The sequence below is a fragment of the Cinclus cinclus genome, chromosome 1 (genome assembly GCF_963662255.1).
Source record: "Cinclus cinclus chromosome 1, bCinCin1.1, whole genome shotgun sequence".
Lineage (NCBI taxonomy): Eukaryota > Metazoa > Chordata > Aves > Passeriformes > Cinclidae > Cinclus > Cinclus cinclus.
Genome location: NC_085046.1, coordinates 125,540,038 through 125,562,582, shown reverse-complemented (window position 1 = coordinate 125,562,582; position 22,545 = coordinate 125,540,038). Strand labels below are relative to the sequence as shown.

Sequence of the window (22,545 nt, the reverse complement as noted above, 5' to 3'; positions counted from 1 at the left end):
GGATAAACATTAGGTGAAAAGCTGAAGGGCTTGTCTGCAGTTGACATATATTTTTCTTACATAAACACTTAATTCCTAAAAATGTAGGCAGAACACCTGGCCTGCTACTCCTAGGACTGGGTGTGCATTTCCTCACTATTGCGGAGCATTGTATGAAATGACAAAATGTTTTCTGCAATTCAAGAGGTTATGTGTTAAGACTTCAAGAAGAGTAGAGAGGAGAGGAGCAGCAGCATTTTACAGAGCTCCCAGTGCTATTGATAATGGAGACTCAATTAGGCAGGGGTGATAGAAGGGGGGGGTGTGGAACTACCAAATAAAAACCCCACAGAAACGTGATCAGGAAATGATGAAGAAATGCAGTTGGCCATAGTGTGCACTATGCCTGGAACTCATGACTCTCACCTCAGTGGGAAAGCATGTAATTAATTGAAAAAAGAATTCCCACCTACAAGGACAGAGTATCTGAAAATTAAAAACTAAGTAATTCTTCCAAAATTTATATACAATACATCTATCTTTTAAATATTTGTTTTCATTTGCTTCTAACTGCAGAAACTCAAGTGAAGTGTCACTAATAACTTACTGAACCTTCTTCACAGGGAGCAGGTATAAGACAGACTCTCTGCAAGATCAGCTACAGTAACACAAGGTATATACACTTTGGGTTAAGAAACAGTTTCTGTGATCAAAAAATGCTAAAATAGTTAATATTTACAATATTACAGAAAAGTCAGTATTTCTAATTTGAACTGAAGGTATCTTTTCACCCCAGCATGAAAGCATGTATTAAAAATCTTAAGATCTATCTGTATATATTTGAGCATGTACTGTACTTTCCTTTAATGTCTAAGTACATTTTTTATTTTGTGTTTAAGACTACTAAGGCAATTTCTAAAAGTCCAGTAAAATTAAAATATTCTAGCTCTTCTTAGCCCATACCTAGATACACATCAAATCTTACTTTTTAACTATTAGATTATTGAACTCATTCTTACACAGCAAGCACCTACGAGCATTTATAGATTAGTCATTTTCACTTCTTTGTAATTTGGTCCCTACTACTAAGAAACAAAGGAATAATGACTTATGGCCCAAATAAGTTTGCAAATATCAAATGAAAAGTCTTCACATCCATAACACCCAGGAGTTTGTCTGTTAAGATCACAATACCTTCTCAGCAAATCAGTTACCAGTTGGTAATTTCTGGGACAAGAGTAGCCAGTTATAGCAGCAGTACAAATCCCATTTTAAATCCAATAACCCCGTCTCAGCCAGCTGACCTGCATTTGACAATCCCTGCATAGAATTAAGTTTCTGCTTCTTCATATGCACATTTAGATGGCACAAAATGATAGCATTACAATCAAAACAACATACCCTGGTGGTAAAGGTTCTGTACTGGCAGTACCAGGCTGCTGTCTTACAGGTTCTGCAGATGCACTTGGTGCGGAGGAGGATTCCCTTGGCTTTGCTGCCTCTGCTGCTATGCTGTTTCGAGCATTAGGCTGAGCACAGTCTGCTGCAGCTGAAGGTTCTAGTCCAGCAGACACAACAGATAATGCAGAAGTGTGGCTTTCAGAACAACTAGTTGCTTCTGTTGCTGACTGAGGTTCTGCTGTATCATTAGTGCAATCTGCTGAAGACGCAGGAGCTTCGACTGAACCCGTCGGAGCCTCGGAGACAGAGGAATTACCAGCTTCAGGTGCAGAGGCAGATGACTCACCATTAACTGAGAAATGGGAAATAACATTTGTGTATCAGAATCTGATGAGATTTACTTTTCAAATAACCAAATTCTGGAGTAAACTACTTGAAGGGAATATATTTAAGTTGCACCTGAATGCCTTAAGCAGCACTGTTATTTAAGATGACAAAAAGTCACAACATACTTGCCTCCAGTTAAAACGTACAGTTTGCAAGGCATTCTCTATACTTCCCTGTTACATATGGATATATAAATGCAGTTTTTTCTTAGTTTCTGCATGTCTTGGACAACTCAATGTTACACCTTAGTCTAAATCAGCAAGAACACCCATCTGCTTTCCTCAAAACTGTATAGTTGTTTTTAAAACTCTGAACTTACACTGAAATTCAGAAAAGAATCTTGATCAGCATGACATGAAAACAAATATTAAGAGATTAATCTCTGAGATTTGGAAAACTAAGGCATTTGCTACAGATAACTTCTTTCCATTTTCAGAGTTGAGGTACAGAACCCCACAATTAACCCTACACCTGTGTGTGACTTTGAAGAAAAAATCCCCCCTCCAAAAGAGGGATTAAATTATAAAAGCTGCTATTGGCTAAAACAATGTACATAGTTCAATGGCTGAAGAAAATTGCTTTAGAATCACAAAGTAAATCAATTCTATCTTTTGAAGAACAATGAAAATTCCATCAAACTGAAGCAAGCACAATCTCATAAAAGGTTTAAAGAAGGCAAGGATTTATCAGGCAAAGGGTCTAAGAAGGCTTTGTTAGTCCCAAACCCACTTGGCCAACAGTACACCAATCATCTGCAGAACTCAACAGAACAGTCTTTCAGCACATCCAGACCTTGTCTTACTTAGACAAGTGACATCAGGTATAGCAGTCTGTATGACATTCATTAAAAGTCAAGGCCCTATAAAAAGCTGTGCAACATCATTCAGCACCTTCATTTTCTGCACCACTAATCAACATCATACAGTGACAATTCTATTTATGCTTAGTAGCTTGTAGCTGTTTAGAGCTGAAACAACTTTCTAGAGGACTAAGGATATACAACTCATGCTTCAAGCAATTTTCTTACCTTACAGTATATTATCACCTTACCATTCTAAAGACTGAAACTAATATAATTCTATACCCTTAACCTTACTGATACACATTTTCAAAATTTAATCCTACACTACTGCCTATAAAATGTTGCTTCATTATTTTAAAGAGTTCACTTGTTTAATTCTGTCATCAGAATTTAAATTGGAAAGTCACTTTCTTTAAGGAATTATCACTGCACAATATGAACTTTCTTGATATACATCATGATAAGCATTACTTTACAGGCAACAGATTTTTAAGTTCTATAAAGGCTCTACTTTTTGAACAAAACTTTTCCAGAGTAATACCTCACTACTTCCAGATGGCATGAAAGAAACTAACTACATTAAGACATATCAAGATTTTATATTGTTTCTGCATTACATGAAATCTATGAACAATTTGATCAAGTTTCATCAAATTTCTGCTTAAACTAGCAGTAACTTGCACAAGAAAAAAGCCAACTGAAATTTCAACTTCCGTTTTAAAAATTCAACTCATCCACATGAGTGAATAGGATTACATAATTAAGTTAGAAGCAAAATAATGAAAAAATCATCTGCTCTATTAGTAAGTTCATCTCCAAAACAGATGTATAAAACATTACATCAGATGATTACTTCACCAATTATGCCTAAAACAGCAATTCTGGCAACATTACATAAAATTACAATCCTGCTAAAGCAGGAAAAAAAAGTGGGGAAAATAGTGTCATCAAAAATGCCAGAGATCTGTTTTATGCCTTGCCTTAAAAAATCTTCACCCACTGATACAGTTGTTGATTACTCCTACATCAGTGTTTCAGTGCAAGCTCAGTGATGATTTAATCAATATTGCCACTTGAACAAATCAAAATTTTTCAATTACCCTATCCTAATACAGATTTCAAATGTCTCTCTTTGCTGTTGAAGAAAAAGAGAGCAATGCCTTAATAATATATATGCCCTCTAGCCTTGAGCTGAAAGAAGGGAATCAAAGTTGTCCAAATAGAGAAAAGCTTCAGAGCAGACCTAATTTAATTATTAATTTTTAAACTTCATAATTGTTTCTGCTATCTTCCAACCATACCAATATTTTCCACTGTATTACAGACAGTTTGACAATCTCTGTTCTCCCATTTAGTAACAACTTGTCTACTTCTATTTCCAGTTGTCTTTTCTCTCTGCTGTCACTGTAGTCTCTCTCAAATGGCTGAGAAAAGTCATTATTAGATGCCAGAGGAACAAAAAAAATCAAAAAACTTTTTTTTTTCATTAGTTTCACTGAATCAAAAGTGAACTGAAGTCAGAATCAATGTTTTTGTGTTTAAGAGGAAAATAAAATTCAGTATTTGCCACTACCTGTTTTTAAATGGAATTTTTGAAAAAACAATGAATGCATGGAAAGTCTGCACCACATCTTGACTCAGAGCACAGCAGTTCTCTGCCTAAATCAGATTTCTGTAATGTCAGGAAAAATTTAACCATAGTTACTCAAATTAATTGTGAAAGAAATCTGATTTTTCCTCCAGACAAAGAGCAATATGGTTTCATCATCTGGGACAGAAAAACAGAAGATTTTGGACACTTTAATCTTTCTTCATCAGAGAAAAGAACTTATGATAAAGTGTGAAACTCAGTATATTTAAGAATGGGTCTACTGCAAAAAAATTTACAAAAGTGGACACTCAAGGTTATAAATTCAAGCCACATCCTTTCAGTACTTTTGAATTCTAACAAAAATTTATAGAGAAAGTAGCTCACACTGAGATACAACTAGATAAAAAAAGCTTCATGGAACACGTTCTCCCATTCTTACCAGTGCTGTTGACAGGCTGAGCTTCGAGTGGTTTTGGTACTGGTGTATTTTTGGGTCTGGCTGCAACATGATTAGGAGATGGTGTACTGTCTCCATTAACAGCTTCTACACAGAACGTATTCTGTACTACAGAGCTGGAAGGTACTTGATTGTCTATCCCATTAGAAATGTCACAAGCAGATCTTGATAAAAATAAAAGATGATTTTAGGTTACTACAAGCAACATATTAAACAATTATGCATCTAAACTAAATGCTACACTAAACTGTGCTATAGAAACAAAGAACTGGTGGTAAATTCACAACTGTTTATAGCATTATATCTTGGTGTTTGCAGCCCAGATAACTGTTTTGGTCTTCTACTTGACTGTAAAGAAAAAGGCAATAATCACTTTTGAGGATTTCAGATACTTAAAACAGGTAAAAGTTTCCATTTTCACTTTCTCTTTTACTTTTAATGACATATTAGAATTGAATTGAATTGAATCGAGTTGAATTGAATTGAAAAGACTGATGCACCTACTGCATCTTCCAAAACAGCCTTAGGGACCCTTCCAAAGTACAGCTATGAGCAGGAAGGCTTTTCCTCTCATTAAGCAAGAGGAATAGCTGGTTTTGTCAGTCATATCACTAAAAATATTCATAAGATAACAAAATTCTCCCTCAGTAAAAGGAAAGTAAGATGAGTATCTCTATGCATTGGCAGGATGGGGCATTGTGAGGACAAATACACACAGGCAGCTCTGTGTTTACAAGGCCACATGGAAATAAATGCACTTTAAGGGCTTGTGAATGGAAAGTTTTGTTCAGTTACAACAGTACACTCGTTTCTTTTACTTAAATCTCTTTCAGAATGCTTAAGGCCATCCACCAGAGACACATATTTTGAAAATTACACTCAATGCCAACTCTTTATCATCTCAAGGAGTAGAGGTTAAATAATGAAATTATACAGAGGACAAAAAATGTGAGAACAGCTAGAAGTCAAACTTTGTGGAGTAAGAAGGGAAGAAGCAGCATTTCCATGCTACTTTACCCAACTTCAAAGGAGCAGTATAAACAGAGAATTGAAGTATTATCCCTTTTCAGCTCTGGACTGCCAACTGAATTTACCTCCAAAAGACACGCAGAGAAACTACCTTAAAACTTTTCTTCGTCTCTTAATTTTAAAACTGCAAATCGAAACTGCTGGATAGTTGTGTGGAAAACTGCAGTAAATTAAAATATAAACACCAAGATCAGGATCTCAGTAAAAGAGATTATCTCCAGCAACAATAGCTGAATGAAAACAAATGATTGGTACTACTGTTTCAAAGTGGTATGGAGATGTGCTTCAAATCACTTTTAGCAGTCCCAAACCTTTCAAAAAAAAAAAAAAAAAAAGCAGAAGCAACTTTTTACTCTCACTCCTTCATCTTGAGTACCCATTGGGGGAGACAAACATCCATCCATTCAAAAAAAGAATCAAGTCAAACATACAAGGACAAACATGTCCCTGTCACTCAAATGCATAGCAACTGGATGATTTTCAGTTCAGTCAATAACTTAAACAGAAATGGGTTCACACAAGGTAACTAAGCAGACCAGTAACATTAAATTGATCTGAATTGACCAGTTTGTCTTTGGAGATGAGGGGGCGAAAAAATCTATTCCTACTTCTCTCCAGCCAGTCCTTGAGCAGGTTATAATGGTAGAGAAGCCAAGAATGAAGCTCTGAATTGGTCTGAATGTCTTTTTCTTGCCACTTCAGGAGGAAACAGGCCTTGGTCTCAGTGTTACAAATACTGCTTGTGAAACTCAATACAAATCTCTTAAGTTCCTTATCATGACCTTAGAAAGGCCGAGGAGGAAGTAATTCAGGCTTTTTCTTCCTTTTCCTTCCATTCAGGTGCTACATTGCAAAAAGCTGGTAGACATTAATAGAAATGGTTCTTAAGCAGCAAAAGAAAATAAATTGAGTAAGTACATAAAAATACACTGAGCCACTGCTCCCCTAATTTCTGCTGCAGCATTTTATAGATTTCCAATCAGTTGAACTAAATTATGTAATTATCAAATAAATTTTTCTAAAACCTGTGGCAATATAATTTAGACCTCAGCAGCTGAAATCTGTCATCTTCAAAACCATTAAAAAGCAAACAAACAAAAAAACCCCACCAAAACACAAACAACCCCAATATTTCAACTGATAAATTTGCTAATATACTTCATATTGCATAAAACACAAAAATAAATTCCAACCTGGATGAACTTCTTGCTGAAGCATCTCTGCTTTCATGTACAGCCTCGCCATTTTGCTGAACTTCTACTGAACAGCAAGAAACAAATTCAACAGAAATAATTCTATTATATCTGTTTGAAATCTTAATCCAAATATTATAATTTGAATTAATCATTTCAACTTACTGGCTGCTGATGAACTGAGATTTGTAAGAGATTCTTGTTCAACCACCAAACCATCTAGCACAACTGTCAGTTCACCTGTTTGCACCATGCCACTCTTGTTTTCCAAAGACAGTTTCAATTGCTCTTTCACCTTCTCCACTAAAAATGGAGTTGGGGTGGGTAGGAGATGGGAAGAAAATAAGGGGTAAAGGAAAAATTAAATTCTAAATAATATTAGAAGAGACCTTCATCACACAAATGTGGTATCTGCATTTAGTTCTATAAAACTGAACATCAGAGATATCCAAATCAAAGCAGAAATCACTATGGAGCTGTATGTATTTACACCTGCTGTGTGCAAATGTACACTTCACTTTAAAAAAGAACTACCTGTTTATACAGTATATTATATAGGTATGCTAAAGAATCCATGTGGATTCAGTACTTTGTTGTTAATGATTTCCCAGGTCTGCCATTTCCATTAAGCCCTTCAGAAATTATGCACTACTTACATAACATGTGATGGCTTAAAGTAAAACAACTTCTGAACCACACATCCAAATATTAAAAGTCATTGGGAACCTCATTTTACAACCAGAGCCCATATTCATTTCTCATAGCACCTTCCAAAACTAATTCTAAAAGACGACTGAAAAAAATCTCTTTGAGGAAGAAGTAAATGCAAAGACTGCATAGAGTCCTCCCTCAATTTTAAAAGTATTTTTAGTAAATGATTACTAGTATTTTCATAGATTGCAACTCCAAGGATTAAACAGAGAGGATGCCTCAGGTAACCAAAAGTTAAATCAGAATCTATTTTCTCTGAAAGAAAATTTGAGATAACTGATGGTGCAGTAAAATAATCCAATCTGACTGACAAGCAGTACACACATTTGTAGGGAGACATATATAACCCAGAGGTAAAATATGCTGGAGATGCTACGTAATTCTCTCTAAACCAACTATTACAACAGTCAAAGCTACATGTCATAAATCCAAACACAGTTAGCTAGGAGTTCACATTAATCAGGTTAAAATGGTTAAGACTTTTTAGTATTTGTGCTCTCAGATTAAAAGATTAGTTTTTAAAGGTATGCCATCGTATTTCCCCCCATATGATAGCATTCCAAGTTAAATTTAAACTGGGCACTTCTATGCATTAAACCAGCATTTCCTTTATTTTTTTATTTTTTTTTTCATTCTTAGCATGCATCTCAAGTGAACAATAAAGATGAAAACAAGGGAGGCTGCCATAACCTACTGCCAGATACCCCCAGGCTATTACTTGAAAGTGCAGGTTTCACAGTGTAGCTGGGCAGCAGTTACCAGCAGACACACACTGCTGTGCTACAATGGATTTTAAGGGACTATAAAGCTCTGCAGCAAGTCCAAAGCTCCTAAATCTACAGGATTACTGATTTAGCAATATGCATTTTGGAAAAAAGTACCATCTCAAAGAAGAGAAGAAACTAACCTACCACTGAATTGTTTATTTAACACATTTTAAATTTTTGCAAAGGCTGGTTGGTTTAACTTCGGCAATTTTAACATGTTATCTTCCTAAACCAGATCGACTGTTGGCTGTAGTTCAACTGAGCTGGCAAGAAAACTCTGAGGTGTGTGGGCAGCAATTTAATACTTGTGGTATTTAGGAAGAAGTAACCAAATTAATTCTAAAGTTTCTGCATTTAGAGGACTTCCTATTTCATATTCATCAGCATGGAGCCTTTCAAATGCTACATTTTAGAATAGGCATCAATAATTAAATGAATGAATGATACTGATCAGATTATTCTACCAGTGAACTCTTAGATAATACAGTGTATAACTACTGACTTGCCCAAATAAGAAACATTGCACATAATTACTTCTGGTGCAATGTACAGCAAACTCAGTCAACCATTCCCTGAAAGAATTTGTCAAGTTAGATCCAACCTCCCCTGGATCTACTGCAATAAAATTGCAGTAATAAAAAAAAATAAAATTAAAGTAATAAAATTGTTAACTATTTTGTAAGAAATTGTTAAAATATTAATTACTTTTTTGCGGATAACATTATTAGAAACCAAGTTTCTTCTGATACAGTTTTCTTATTTAAAAGAAAATTTTCTGCTTAACTATAAAATTTACTGCTGAATTGTTATAAGACTGTTGAAGAAGCCCCACTTAATTTTGGATTCTGTTTCAATTTTCTCTACGAATCAGAAAAATGTATATATATTTTGTTGTTGTTGTTGTTGTTGTTGTTGTTGTTGTTCTCCTTTCCCCTCACCTTTCTAAACAGTCACCTCAGGTTTATATATATAACTTGTGAGAAAGGTTAAGATTGGTTTAGCTGGAATTCTACTGCCACTCTGGAGTGGAATTTAAAGTGTGGATTCACCATCTTGTTGTACTAAAGAAAAAAAATTTGCAAAGCAAATTATATTAAATACTTTTAATAGAATGCATATTAGAAGTTACATAGAACAAAGACTCTCTAATGTACTAAAAGGAAGATCACAATTGTTTAATTAATCAATGTTTTCTATTGCTCTCTGGGCAGCTAAATTATGAGGGACAAAAATCCAGCCTTTCTATTAGTGACTCCAGAGAAGGAAAGCATGAAAAATTACACAGCTTTTATGAAAGTTTAATTTTTTTTGTTACCAAATATAAAACAGATCTTCTATCAAATTAGTTACTAGCTTATTACAAAACATAGTATTTAATCACTTCTGCTTTTACTTAATTTTCAGCAGCTAATACTCTACTGTTTGTTTCAAAAGTATTATATCCCATTGTTACATTTAAAATGTAATGTTCTCAACAGCACAGACATCTCTAGAAGAGACAAGTAAAGATATCAACTGAAAGTCAGTTGTAATTACACATAGAGTTAGTAGTCCGGTTGCTGGTTTGATATATAGATTAGTAATAATAATTTTACTTCATTCAAAATATCCTTCATGATAACTTACATTTTCTATTGTGTACTTCCAAAGCTTGTCTCAAGTCTACAGTGGCTCTTCCTAATAAAGCATCTGCTTTTAAAGTGTGATGGCTCCACACTCTAAATTCCAGCGTAGTCTGTGGAGTCACATTCCTGCATATAAAATACATTTTTTAAAAAATATATACAGATTTTTAAGAATTAATTATTGTTATTAGGAGTATTTGAACTTTATTCACTTTCTCATTGTATTTCTTGATACTACCAAAGTGAAATTTTGTATTGCAAGGGGAAATTTTTAATTAAGAACTGAGAACACTATGATATTTACAGTTAGGATCAAACTTAAAGTGCATTACTATGATAGCATAAGGAATTTGAGAAGTATCAGAATAACCTACACTCAGTTCAAATCTCAGTTATATCAAACATATCTTTATTTATGAAAGGCTTATTTCCCCTATTCCTTCAGAGCTCTAGCTAAAAACTTATACTATTAAATGTGGAGAAAAAAGGTGGGAAGTATATTTGTTTGTCACTGAAAACAAATACTACAAACAAACCACATATATTTTTTAAAAAGCAAAAAGCGACAAAGCATCTACTTGCAAGCAAAAAGAACCCACTCAACAGATATCAGCCTGCCACAGAAGTGCTGATAAACATTTTTTGTGAATCCACAAATTATATAAAACCATAAGGCATACTCACAGAAATCAGAGGGGAAAATTCAAATGATGAAGCTAAAGTAAAAACTGGAGGGAAGCAGAAAGGTAAAGGACCCAATTGCAGTAATATTATGACAAGCTTTGGCATTGATCTCCCCTGCTCAAGCTATGCTAGGTCCTGGAGAGTAAGTTTTGTAATACAGGGTCTAGTACTGCAAAGGTGCTCTTGGCTGTGAAAAATGGGAGTAGAAGTACTTCATTGCAAAAAGTCAAAGGCCAAAACACAATATTGACCTAATGTATAAAGAAAGTTATATCAGCAACGATGAAAACAAGAACAAAAACAAGCATCACTCTCCCAACAACCGGACTAGCTCTACAGTCACTTGAACATGTTGGACAAGGTGGACCATTTTTGCTGAAACACAAGCAAATATATTTTTGGATTTTGAATAAGCTGTCTTCTAAAGGAAGTCTTGGTAAAAGAGCAGCTCAACAAAGTAAAGAAAAAAATCCCCAACACCTGCAGACAAATATATTGCTCATCCACAGAAGTGAGGGGAATTTGGTAAGCCAGAGAGGTCGCTTAACCTCATATACCATTCCAATAGCCAGAGGAAGAGGAGGTCAGAATACCTTAAAAATACATATAAGGCTAAGACCCTAAGTAAGCAATACTTATTATGAAACAAGACTGCCTTTACTACGCATTGCAATTTACCTCATTTCTATCAGATCACCAAATCCCACCAAATCAAACCTGTCTCCTCAAGAGAAACTCAGGTCCCTGTGAATACACCGATAACTCTCTACTTGCTCTAGTTCTTGATACTGGAAATCATCCTCAGGTCCAAGACTACGTTACTCTCTTTTGCAACATTGCAAAGGGCTAATAAGTTCACTAAACCTGAAATACCAAGAAATGAGGCACAGGAGCACCTAATTGATTCAGACCAGGTCTGGAATAAGTGCTCCCAAGCAAAGAATTCCCCAAAGTACCACCACTCCCCATTCTCCAGCACTGTTATTGGAATCTAGCATGGTTCCTACTGCTAACAAAGCTGGCTATAGCACACAGACATGTCAGATGCTGTGAAATGTACTGGCCCAGGCTTGATGCCACTTGATAGGAGCTGTGCTGTTTCCAGACCCAAGTCTGAACCAATATAATCTTGCTTGTGAATAAAGAATTCTAACCAAGTGCCAGATTGCCAGTTCTTCTTGGAGTCCTATTCAGGTATAGCTACACCCCTAGCATAGTTAAACCAAACTAAACCACAAGAAGATTAGAACGGTCAAACAAGGTAACTGCAGTTTTTGTGTGCGCATCCCTTCAATGGGAAATTCAAAGCAAGAAGTGACCTTCCTCGTAACTATTACTCATCCAGTTCAGACTTTTTTCCTTCTAAAACTGAGAATGACATGGTTACAATTAGTAAGTCTTTCTAGCAACGTGTGCTAAACACAGTACTAACAAATATCAAGACTATATCATGTACAGCCACTGTATGCAAGTAGCACACTCTGTAGGAAAAAATATTCTCAAAACATTGTAAAGATGAAAAAAAAATAAAAATTTGAGATAAATACCAACTTATGTCTGCATTTAGACAACAACAGCCAGAGCAAACTATGTAGGCAGCCAAGCTTAGTAAATATTTGCTTGCAATGTCTATCTAATAAATAGTATCAAACAACCAAAAAATCTACTTACACTGTCAGCTGCTCATCCCATTTGGGATTTGAAGAACTACTTGATTTTGCTGTTTTCTTAATTTCTCCATCTGCAGTTAATTCCGTGTAGAAAGTTGTTCCAAACCAATTCTTTTTCCGTTTCAGTTTGGCACTAGAAACTAATAAAATACATTGCTTTATCTATAACAGCATACTGTTGCTGAAAAACAGAAAATGTACTGCCTACACAATGTATGAAATATTTTCCATGGCAGTGTTTTTCCTCACCTTCTCTACTTCTGCTGAACAGAAAGAAGACAATGCAAAAATGGTACCTTTTATTTTCAAAAGCGACTCTGTCAGATATTTGAAACCAAGTGTCACATACTCTTTTCTCCACACATTGGTAGGACTGGTTGTAGAGACAGCACAATTATTTTAGGGATAAATACTGGAAATAACATAGGTTATTTTCTCATTGTTCTCCCTATTCTTCCCTTAACTGAAAAATGCCTAAGTATGATGCATCTGATGATGCACCTGAGGGACAGACTTTATTTTTTAGTTATATACTGTTATGCAAGTCGATGCAGCTCACACCTATTTCAAAATGTCCCTGCATAGCAAAGCCTGTATACAGAGCTTCATTTCTTTGCCTGCATTACTGCATGGTTGAATTTGTTGGTTTACACATCAGTTTGTCAAAATTAAGAAACCTACTCTTAGATCCCCCCCCCATTTAAACAGATGAACTCAAAGGTTTCAGGTAAATATTCAAAACTTAGGAAACACCACAGATCAAAGAAGTCATTTCAACCTCCAAATCACTGGTGAGTTCCTCTGTGTTCCTCAACATAAATCTGTTCTCCTTCTTCCATGCCCAGCTGAGGAAGTCACTATAAAAACCAACAGCAGCATAACTGCCAAGATTTTAAATTCTATTTCAGGCAGATGGTGTCTTGAAAAGACAACAAGAATGGACTCTCAACTATATTTACCTGTTGGCTGTGCCTTCTCTCTAATTCCTCCCTTGCTTCAATGGGATTCTTGTTCCCTCCGCTTGCAAACTAAAACAAAGCTGAGTATTTTCAGCCATTTGGAAATAATTCTTCCGTGTTCCTTTCCTTTCTGGTACTTGCTAACTCAACGTGGAAGTTTGCTTAACTGAAAGGCAGACATATTTCTGGGCTGCAGTATTCTGAGATGCATACTTTAGTCATTTAAAAGCTAGTGGGATGCAACCATCCAAGATTCTAAAGGCACTAGCCATGGACTTTTACTTGGTTTCAAATAAAAGGTGCAAACTGAACTCCCTCACATTTGGAAAGCCCAGTCTTAGTAAAGCATCATGAGTCATAAATGCGAACTGCAGCCTGATAATGATGAAAGCTGGAATATAGAAAACTGAAACTGTAATTCCACACACAAGTCATATTTTTCCATCTGAAATCATTATATATTTTTAAACTTTGACAACCTCTACTTCTTCCACATTTTCCTCCAGAATTTGCTTTCCAAAGGAAAATACAATATCTATTAAAATACAGGTATTTAGTAATGATATTCAAGCTTCATTTTATTTTCCCCTCTTTTATCTGATTATGTTTCAAGTTAGTATGCTTTGAGTACCCAAACATAAAAGGAGACCATTATCATATTTTGGCTAGGACATCTTCTAAAAAACCCCTTATGAATAAGTAATAAATCCAGCAAGACTTCCAAAAAAACTAACAAGGTAAGATCCCACCAAGAATATTTGAACAAATACTGATGGCAAAACATGCCTACAACATGCTGTATCTGTCCAAATGCAAGTCACCGCTCCATGTGAATTCCCTGTATGCAAAATGAGTCTATGATACTTGCTGCTTTTAGAAAACTGCTTCCTAAGTATAGTTCTTGAAATATAAGTCTAGCTTCTACAGCAAAGAAACTAAACAAAACTGCACATAATATGCGGTGTAGGTCAGCAATACTACAGTCCCACATTCCTCTGTCTCCCAGTACTTTCCCCACAATACCGCCACTGGCATTCATTCCTGAGAACTTGCAATAACGACTAGGTTTAGAGAACTAAACCTTCAGAAAACTAATCACAAATGTTGTAAAGCCTTCTTCCCATTTGAGCCCTGACCCAGATTTCTTGGAGTCAAAACAGGTCCAAGTACCAGAAAAACACAAGACTATTTACATAAAGAGCAGCTCAGCACAAGATAAAAAATTGCCATTTCTGTATACATAGATCTGAAATTAAGGGTCATTTGTGTAAGTCAGTTTAGTTATATATATACACATTCAATCGATAGGTGGCTGAATCTCTGCTGTTAGTTATTGCCAGTTTTGATGATTCATCACATTATTGAGTACTGTGCTCCTTACATAAGGTTAATCATTTTTGAGGTTCCTTTCTTATCTAATTTCATAAAATATCAATTTTGGGGACTCTTCAACAGTATATTTTTTCTCAGATAACCTGGCCATCTTTGGATCATCCAGCAAGATGCATCTGTCTTTAGATGCAGCCTTTATTATGACATGGTACCTTACTCATATTTTTCCCAAGTTTTGTTCAGGATAACCTTAATATATTATTGGCCTTTCCCAGATTTCTCAAAATCCCTGGAAAGTTCAAGTTAGTTATCAATGGTAAAATACTAGTTATACACATATAAGTATTTATTTATACATATATATTTACAATAGGTGCATTTATGTACAGTATCTTATCTATGCGCTGCTAACATTTTCATTTTAAACAGCTGTAACACTGTCACAATTAGCTAAAAATCTTGTTTACTTAGATGCACTTTGCTTATCTTCAGACTACAAGGAAGTCTCAGTTCTACTCTACTATGCCACAGAGAGAGTAGCCAAGATTGACAACTGTCACATCTTTGACCAGTTCTTGTCTATCAGTAGCAAAGTGCATAATCTACTTGGCCTGTTCAACACCTACTGAAAAAGTGTCCCCATCACAATCAGAAATTTTCAGGACTGTTTGTAGCCTCCTGTGCTTCCCTGCCACAGATACTGTGATGGATGACTGCTGCCTCAAACTATGAGAACTAGCAGAGCAAAAGGAAAAAAAGTAAACAGTCACTAGAGACGACATGGTAAATTATAACTGGATAGAAGGAAAAACATTCAAAGTTACATGGCTTATCACAAGGAAAGCTGGTAATCTACAGCCTTTGAGATACTGAAAATTCAGCTGGACAATATAATGAGCCACCTGATCCAACTTCAAAGGTAGCCCTGCCTTCTTAAGAAGAGTAGACTAGGGAATCACCAAAGGTCCCTTCCAAACTAAATTATTCCATATGTCTGTTTAGCCCAACCTGCGGCCCTAAGGATACTATATTCAACAAATTACCTTTCATTACCTGATATGTAATGAAAGAACTTAATCTTTTGAAGGGCTAGAAAATTTTGTGATCTCCAGTTCTCCACCTTCACTTTAATATCATACCCAATTTCAGCTCGGGGTTCACTAGAACCACCAATCATTTTCCTAGAATTTCAGTAATATGTGTTCCCTCTCCAGAATACATGTTATTAACCACTTGATCCCAAGCAAAATTTCTTGCAATTTTCTGTACTGGTGTAGAGAATACCTTCTTTTACATTTTTTTTCTTTTTGAAGATTTATTAAACCCTGTCATGCAACTCACTGTATAATCTCTATTTAGCCTCAAATAATCTACATATATTATAGTCACTTTATTAATTGTAACATGCATATCATTAATTAAAATATTAACTAGTTCATTTTTAAACTCACTTCCAGGCTTGCTTTTGTAGAATACATATGTTTTCCTGTAAAAATCTCTGTCATACAAATCACTACTTGCCTGTTACTTGCATCTGTAATCTTCCATTACGGTTGTGACTTGCATCAGACCTTGGTGAGGCTGTGGCCATGTCAGAGGTTTAGGCTTCAGCCTAAAAAAAGCAAACAGATAGCTTATTAAAAAGTACTTTTCTCTGCATGTTAACTACAGCTATTAAATAAAACGTTCAACTAATCAAGAAGTCACCAAATATTATTTAGGTACAGAAGAACACATTATTTCATAACAGCAGTTATAAAAAGCAATTACTTTGGAAATTTGTCCCACGTTACACCTCTAAGGATGCCAAGACACTTCAGTAATGTATATATTTACACAGTTTAGAACAACTGTGTAAGGCAAGAATAGCAATTCAGCTGTGATATATCAATAATTCTCTCTCTAGAAGGCATACTTATGGTCTGATTTCAGATCAGGCGAGCACCAACAACTTCAAACGAGCAAAATATTTGAAATATTTACATGCTTGAAAATCATGCTGTCACAAGAACAATACACTCAAGCAACGAGAGCGACTCAGACAAATAGTTTGCATTCTGTCCCTAGATTTGCCACCAGTTTTCTGCCCCACTCTTGTCCACCCACAAATCACTTCCCTCATCTCCTGAGACAGGAAGCACTTTACAAGGACACCCCACGTCACCACTAAGTAATTAAAACTGAGTGTGTCAGATCCCAGCTGGGGCATCCCAGCACATACACGTGCACACAGCATCACTCCTGTCCTCCTGAATTACACCTGAAACACAACTAGAAGTGAAACTTTCTGTTTGTATCAGACAACTACTTTTCACGAGAAAAGAATACATACAGGCAAAATAGACTTCCCTGATCTGGATGAACTTCCACATATTTGTTTCTGTGAACACAAATGGTTTCAATAACAATATGGGAAGAGCTGTCACCAAACCTTTTTGATCATACTGTAAGTATGAAAATTTCCAGTACATACCCCCAACATGTATGCATTTATTTATAAATTAAATATATGTTCCTCTTTACTAATACACTCCATATATATTACTACATCGAAAACCACAAATTAAAGAGTATGAGATTAAGATGAAATTTTAAAAAATAATAATTTTAATGGTAAAAAAACCCTTTTGCTCTTACAAAAAAAAATAGTTAGAACCATGTGATTGAATATATTTAACCTTTTTTTAAATGTTGACTTAAAATTTTATTATACAGTGATCTGAAGGTCTAGTTTTAAATTCAGTTTATTGGCTGTCATAGCTGGAAAAGACAATTTATGAAATTTATGAAGATATGTGCATCCAAATCAAAGTGCATCACCTTCTAAATCATGACACTCATTTTGCATCTCCATCCACTAATTATGCAAAGGTTTTTCTTGAAATTTGGCCAGCAAATTTCCATCTTCCCTGTTATCAATCACTTGATATTGCAAAGCAATGGAAGGTATTACATTTTTATACTTTCATCAAATGTTCAGATTCTGAAACTCTTAACTGGGAAGAGTTTTAAGCCGACAATGAAATTCTGCTTCCAAGTTTAAGCATACAAATATGGAAGGTTTTACAGATGACACCTTTTTAATGGCAACAAAAATCACACAAGGAAACATTTCAAAACATCAATTTTCAAAATGCTTTCTCCACAGCATCAGTTTATTGCAAAGAGCAATAGGTTTCTTACTTGTTAAACAACATCTTCACCTTCAAGGGAAAGTGCCTTAAGTGTCTTTATTTTTTTGAAAATAACTGATAGTCAGCATACTGCTGACTGTTATCACCAAACAGGTCAGGAAATTCATAAGACTTGTCTTTTTGTGAGACAAAATAGGTAATTAATCTTCAAGTTTTACAACCCATCTAAGCACTTTGCCACGATAACTAGCGATCCTCTGCACAGTACACAAGATCTTCCTGGTAACACCCAGTGTCATGACAGATTATTTTAAACACTCTACTATTTAAAGGTTTTGTTTTCTCAAAATGAACCACAATGATGACATCCTGCAGCACTCTGTGCACTTACGGCTTTAACTTCCTTGTTGCTTTTCTATGCATGATGTAGTAAATGAATTCTGCAAGTGATGCTCAACTTGTAACCTTAGCCAAGAACCTTTTTTACTTCAGTCAAATCAGCCACTCCATCTGTGGTTACTTTTGTACAGTTTTTCCATTAAAAAAAAATGCTGTTATTAAAGACGATACTGTTTAGAATTTATGCTTAAGAATGTCTCTTGTCTGGTACATCTTTCCATAGTGACTTAGCTCTTTGTGAATTTCATTATGGACACAGAATCTAGCAATTACCATAAATTGAGCCACACCACAAGCACCTATACTTTCATCCAACTGTCTGTGCAGCAAGCCTCTCCTACAGTGCAATATTTTCTGATATTTAGTTCTACAGAACTTTGGTAATATTTTCCAGACATCTTCCAACAGTATCTGCTGACAGAAGACTGTGTTTTAGCTTGTCACCACATTGTTTGCCATGTATTATTTCAGACATTTATACTACCAAAGGAAGAGGAAATGTTTCCCCAACAGTATCTGTGTCTTCTGCTACTGAGAAATTGCAAAAGAGGCTCCTAATGATCTATCACTAAGTTTAGTGAAATATTGTAAAGCCTTGGATTGAGTATAGCGTGACTTTAACATTGCTAAAAAAAAAATTGTAGATGTTTTTCTTCATGTTCTAGGTGCTTAGTTATTAAATGCCTTGCTAATGGTGATGGCTTCATACTATCATTAGCTGATATCTCAAGAAACAATGTCCATCATTTCCAATAGCGGATGTACATCCATATTTGAAATACCATTCTTGATAAACCAAATTGTTTTGCCTGACTTCTTGTCAGATCTAATTGCCAATGGTTTTATCTCATAATATATCAGACCAAGAGCTCGTGCTAGGAGTAGAAAAAGCATCAGCTCTGCCATACTCTTATTATTCACATTACTAGTATTATCTTCAATTCATGGTCTATTTGCAGGAAGTTTTTTAAGCCACTTGCCCATTTTGTGAGGTTTTGTTTAGTAAAAACTAAATATCATAATCAAAAAATCCTCCTAACTGGGCACAAGTACACTGCATCCATTACAATACACTGAAAGTGAATGAACAAATGAAGGTGCTATTCTGACACCATCATACTGTGGAATATTAAATCTGTCCTCAGGATATCTCATAAACCAAATGTGACACAGGACCATCCAACATAGAGACCTAGAGGGTGCCAGTGTTAATATGTATACTAAATAAAGCTCAATTTATTTCTTATTTTTCAGGCAAAATGAAAGTCAGAGATTTTCTTCCCACATTTCACTGGATGATCTTCTACACCTGCTTTGGAGGCCACTGATATAGAAAACATATCATAAAAGCAACACATTCAAACAATTCTGAGCCAAATAAATTCAAATCCTTCACAAGAAACCAAGATCTACAATCTAGTTCTAAACATACATTTAAAAACTAGTCTAGACATACTCTTGCAATTGACAAATTAGGATTGTTTCTTTCCTCCGACCATTCAACCTGAAGAGGCCTAAAATGCTGGGGGAATTATGGTTTTTATTTGGTTGGTTGGAAGTTTTGTGCTTTTTTTTAACTTTACATCAAGGATGCACAAATAAAATAAATAAATAAATAAATAGTGTCAGAAACCTCAGGTAGACAGTTCACTGTATAATCTCCTCAGACTTCACATGTTGATTTATCTGTAAGTAATACCACCTGTCCAAACCTGAGTTTCTGGCTCTGCTAGATACTAAGCTGCTAACTGCATTTGGCAAAAACATCTGCCAATCTTCTGATAACAGGGAAGAGAGAATTCACTACACTCAGCTATGCACCTTCGTCTTGAAGGAAAAAATGACCACAATGCCCAGGAGAAATTATTGCACTGTGACAGAGGTCTCAGTAGCTGATGAAGATAAAACAAAGTTAGGCTTGGGTTTGGCTAAGGGGCTGTAACTGCATGACTGCAACCCACAACAACAGTCCCTGGATGTTCTGTTCTGACCCTGATGAATTAACATCCTTCTATAATAGAAATCTATTTTATATTCTTGCCAATATGGTACACTTAGGTGCATTTACACAACAAGGATTACAGCCCCACACTTTCAGTATGTTGTAAATGAAATACTGACATGCACATCAAATATAATTTAGAAAAACACACTAAAATATATGAAGGTTAAAAAACGGCACTTAAAACTTTTAAAGATAAACATAGGTTTTTACTAACAATATACAAAGTTTCGTGTCATGGTTTATATTGAACAGAGCAAATTAGTTGAACTGACTGCTTTCAGCATGTTCCAAAAATTCTAACACGTTCCAAAGACTCTAACAGATGCAGCCCACTCATCCTTTCTTAAGTCATTAGAAATCAAGAACTGGTTAGGAATTAAGGAGAAAGGAAGCATTAAATTTATTTAAGGCTTCAGTCATCAGTTATTTTCATCACTAACTATCCAAACTCAGTTACTGACATTTTTAAATTAACATGTTATTGCCTAATCAGCCCAGATGCAGGTTGGTTCTTTCAGGAGACAGCCTGCTCACATGAAAATGTTTTTCATTTTCATTCAAGATCCAAAAAGCTACTCTAACATAAAAAAAACAAACAAGACAGTCTTCACTGCCTTATGCACACTGGGTCATACTCTCACTTCCAGTCAAACATGTTTTTACTCCAGGTAAACAAAGCCTTCAGGAAGAAAAGTTAGCCAAGCTAGATTGCACAAGATGAGCAATTTTACCTAGAATTTTGAATGCCTATTAGTCCCTAAAGGTTGGTCTGAACATATGACAAACGCTGCTGCACAATTGAAAAAGAGAAGCATAATTCAAAATTTGGCCCTTCAATCTTTGACAGGAAAATTACTGATGCAGACATGGCAGGGGGCAGAGGTGAGGTGTAGTGCTGGACAAGAACTCTATCACAGGAACTGTTTACACTGCTGACAAAAATAGTATTATTGACACTTTGTAAGGTACTAGTATAGACTGCCATGCTCAAGAAGAAGACATAAAAAGCTCTTCTGGGATAATAGACCATGAAAGAGCAGTCCAAAATTCACAAAAACTGGAAGTAAATAGTGTTGACATAAATGTTTCCAAAAATCTCAGGCTTCTAGGGAGCAAGGCTGCTGCAGAGATACCACATATATATTGAATGAAAATAAGCAGGGACAATAAAGAAGTCACACAAGTAGAAGAACTGACAGACTTACATCAAGATGGGACTACCATAAGCTTTTTTCTTTTTTAGAAGTAAAACCTTTTATATGCTGAATAAGATTTCTGAAAGTTCTACAAGTAGAGATTTTTCCAATACTGAAAATCTGAAAGTTTCAAGGACTAGCAACCTCCCGTCTTGATGAGCCAGAAGAAATTATACTCGCACGACCAAAAATAAACAAAATTTCAACTAAACACATTGTCTGATCTGCAGAAATGCATGGGATGACAATTAGACCAAGTGAAGTGAAAATACTCATTAGGAGGACTGAGTAGTGTTCACATCCAGAGTAATGTCAAAAGCAAAATACCTGTATTTTCTTGATCTAATTTGCAAAAAAGTCTCCATGAGAAAGAAAAACTGATAGTGAAGAAACACTGAAAGATGAGGATTTTTTTAGCTAAACAATTTCAAAAGTCATATTTCAAGCAATGCAAGCCCTTACCACTAAAGGACAAAGGAACACTATGTCAGAGAGGCCTATTTACTGTTTTCTTGCCTCATGGATGAACTTCTTTTTTTCCTCATCGCTAAATCCCTTTTTCTCACCTCTCAAAATAAATGCCCAGTTTGGCTCCTGAATATGTTGTTTAAGGGTTAAAATCTTTGAGGTTATCTTTACATAATCTTAAAAAGAGGGTTACATACCCTCTTGTAACAGTCACCATCTTTGTAGTTATAATCTTCCTGAAAATCAGGGGATTAATTCTGACCACAAATTCCCAAATATGAAGTTGCTGCATTTTTTTATTCAAGCTCTAGGTTAAATTCCATTGGTCTAAAGGATGTGAAGCTTTAACTTCAGAACTGTTTCATCAACACACACAAATACCACTCCCAGCCTCAAAATTCCTGGACAAGAAAAATTCACCGAGAGACTCTGGAGAGCCCCATGGAGAACAACCCTTCTGTCTAAATCACCCTCACCATACACAACTGTCACATCAAGTGAAAGAGTACAATCTAGTCATCAACTCCTACCGCTGATATTTTAATATAACTTCAGTTGTATATATTATTTTGGGTAACTACAGATCAGTTAGGACAAAGTAAGACCCAAGCAAAACCATGAAATGGACAACACAGTAGTCTATTAAAAGAATTAAAGGATTACTTCCTAATTCATGTGAATCAACAGGAAGTCAGTCTTGTTAACAGTAACATTTATAAAATTTACACTTCTGTGAACAATACTCTCTAAATCTCA

General features: G+C 35.4%; 1 protein-coding gene across 4 annotated transcripts in view; it reads right to left on the bottom strand.

The window, feature by feature from the left end:
* WWP1 (WW domain containing E3 ubiquitin protein ligase 1) overlaps positions 1-22,545 on the bottom strand; it is a 67,292-nt gene that overhangs the window by 28,183 nt on the left and 16,564 nt on the right. For 2 of the 4 annotated variants that reach the window (XM_062490026.1, XM_062490008.1), the window contains exons 2-8: positions 16,109-16,199; positions 12,298-12,436; positions 9,944-10,068; positions 7,005-7,142; positions 6,840-6,906; positions 4,600-4,781; positions 1,381-1,732 (exon numbers count right to left, since the gene is read on the bottom strand). In XM_062490026.1, coding sequence (XP_062346010.1) covers positions 1,381-1,732; positions 4,600-4,781; positions 6,840-6,906; positions 7,005-7,142; positions 9,944-10,068; positions 12,298-12,436; positions 16,109-16,178 — 1,073 coding nt within the window. In that variant the 5' untranslated portion in view covers positions 16,179-16,199. The remainder of the gene's footprint in view (positions 1-1,380; positions 1,733-4,599; positions 4,782-6,839; positions 6,907-7,004; positions 7,143-9,943; positions 10,069-12,297; positions 12,437-16,108; positions 16,200-22,545) is intronic. The other 2 variants (XM_062490016.1, XM_062490035.1) reach the window with 2 other exon arrangements.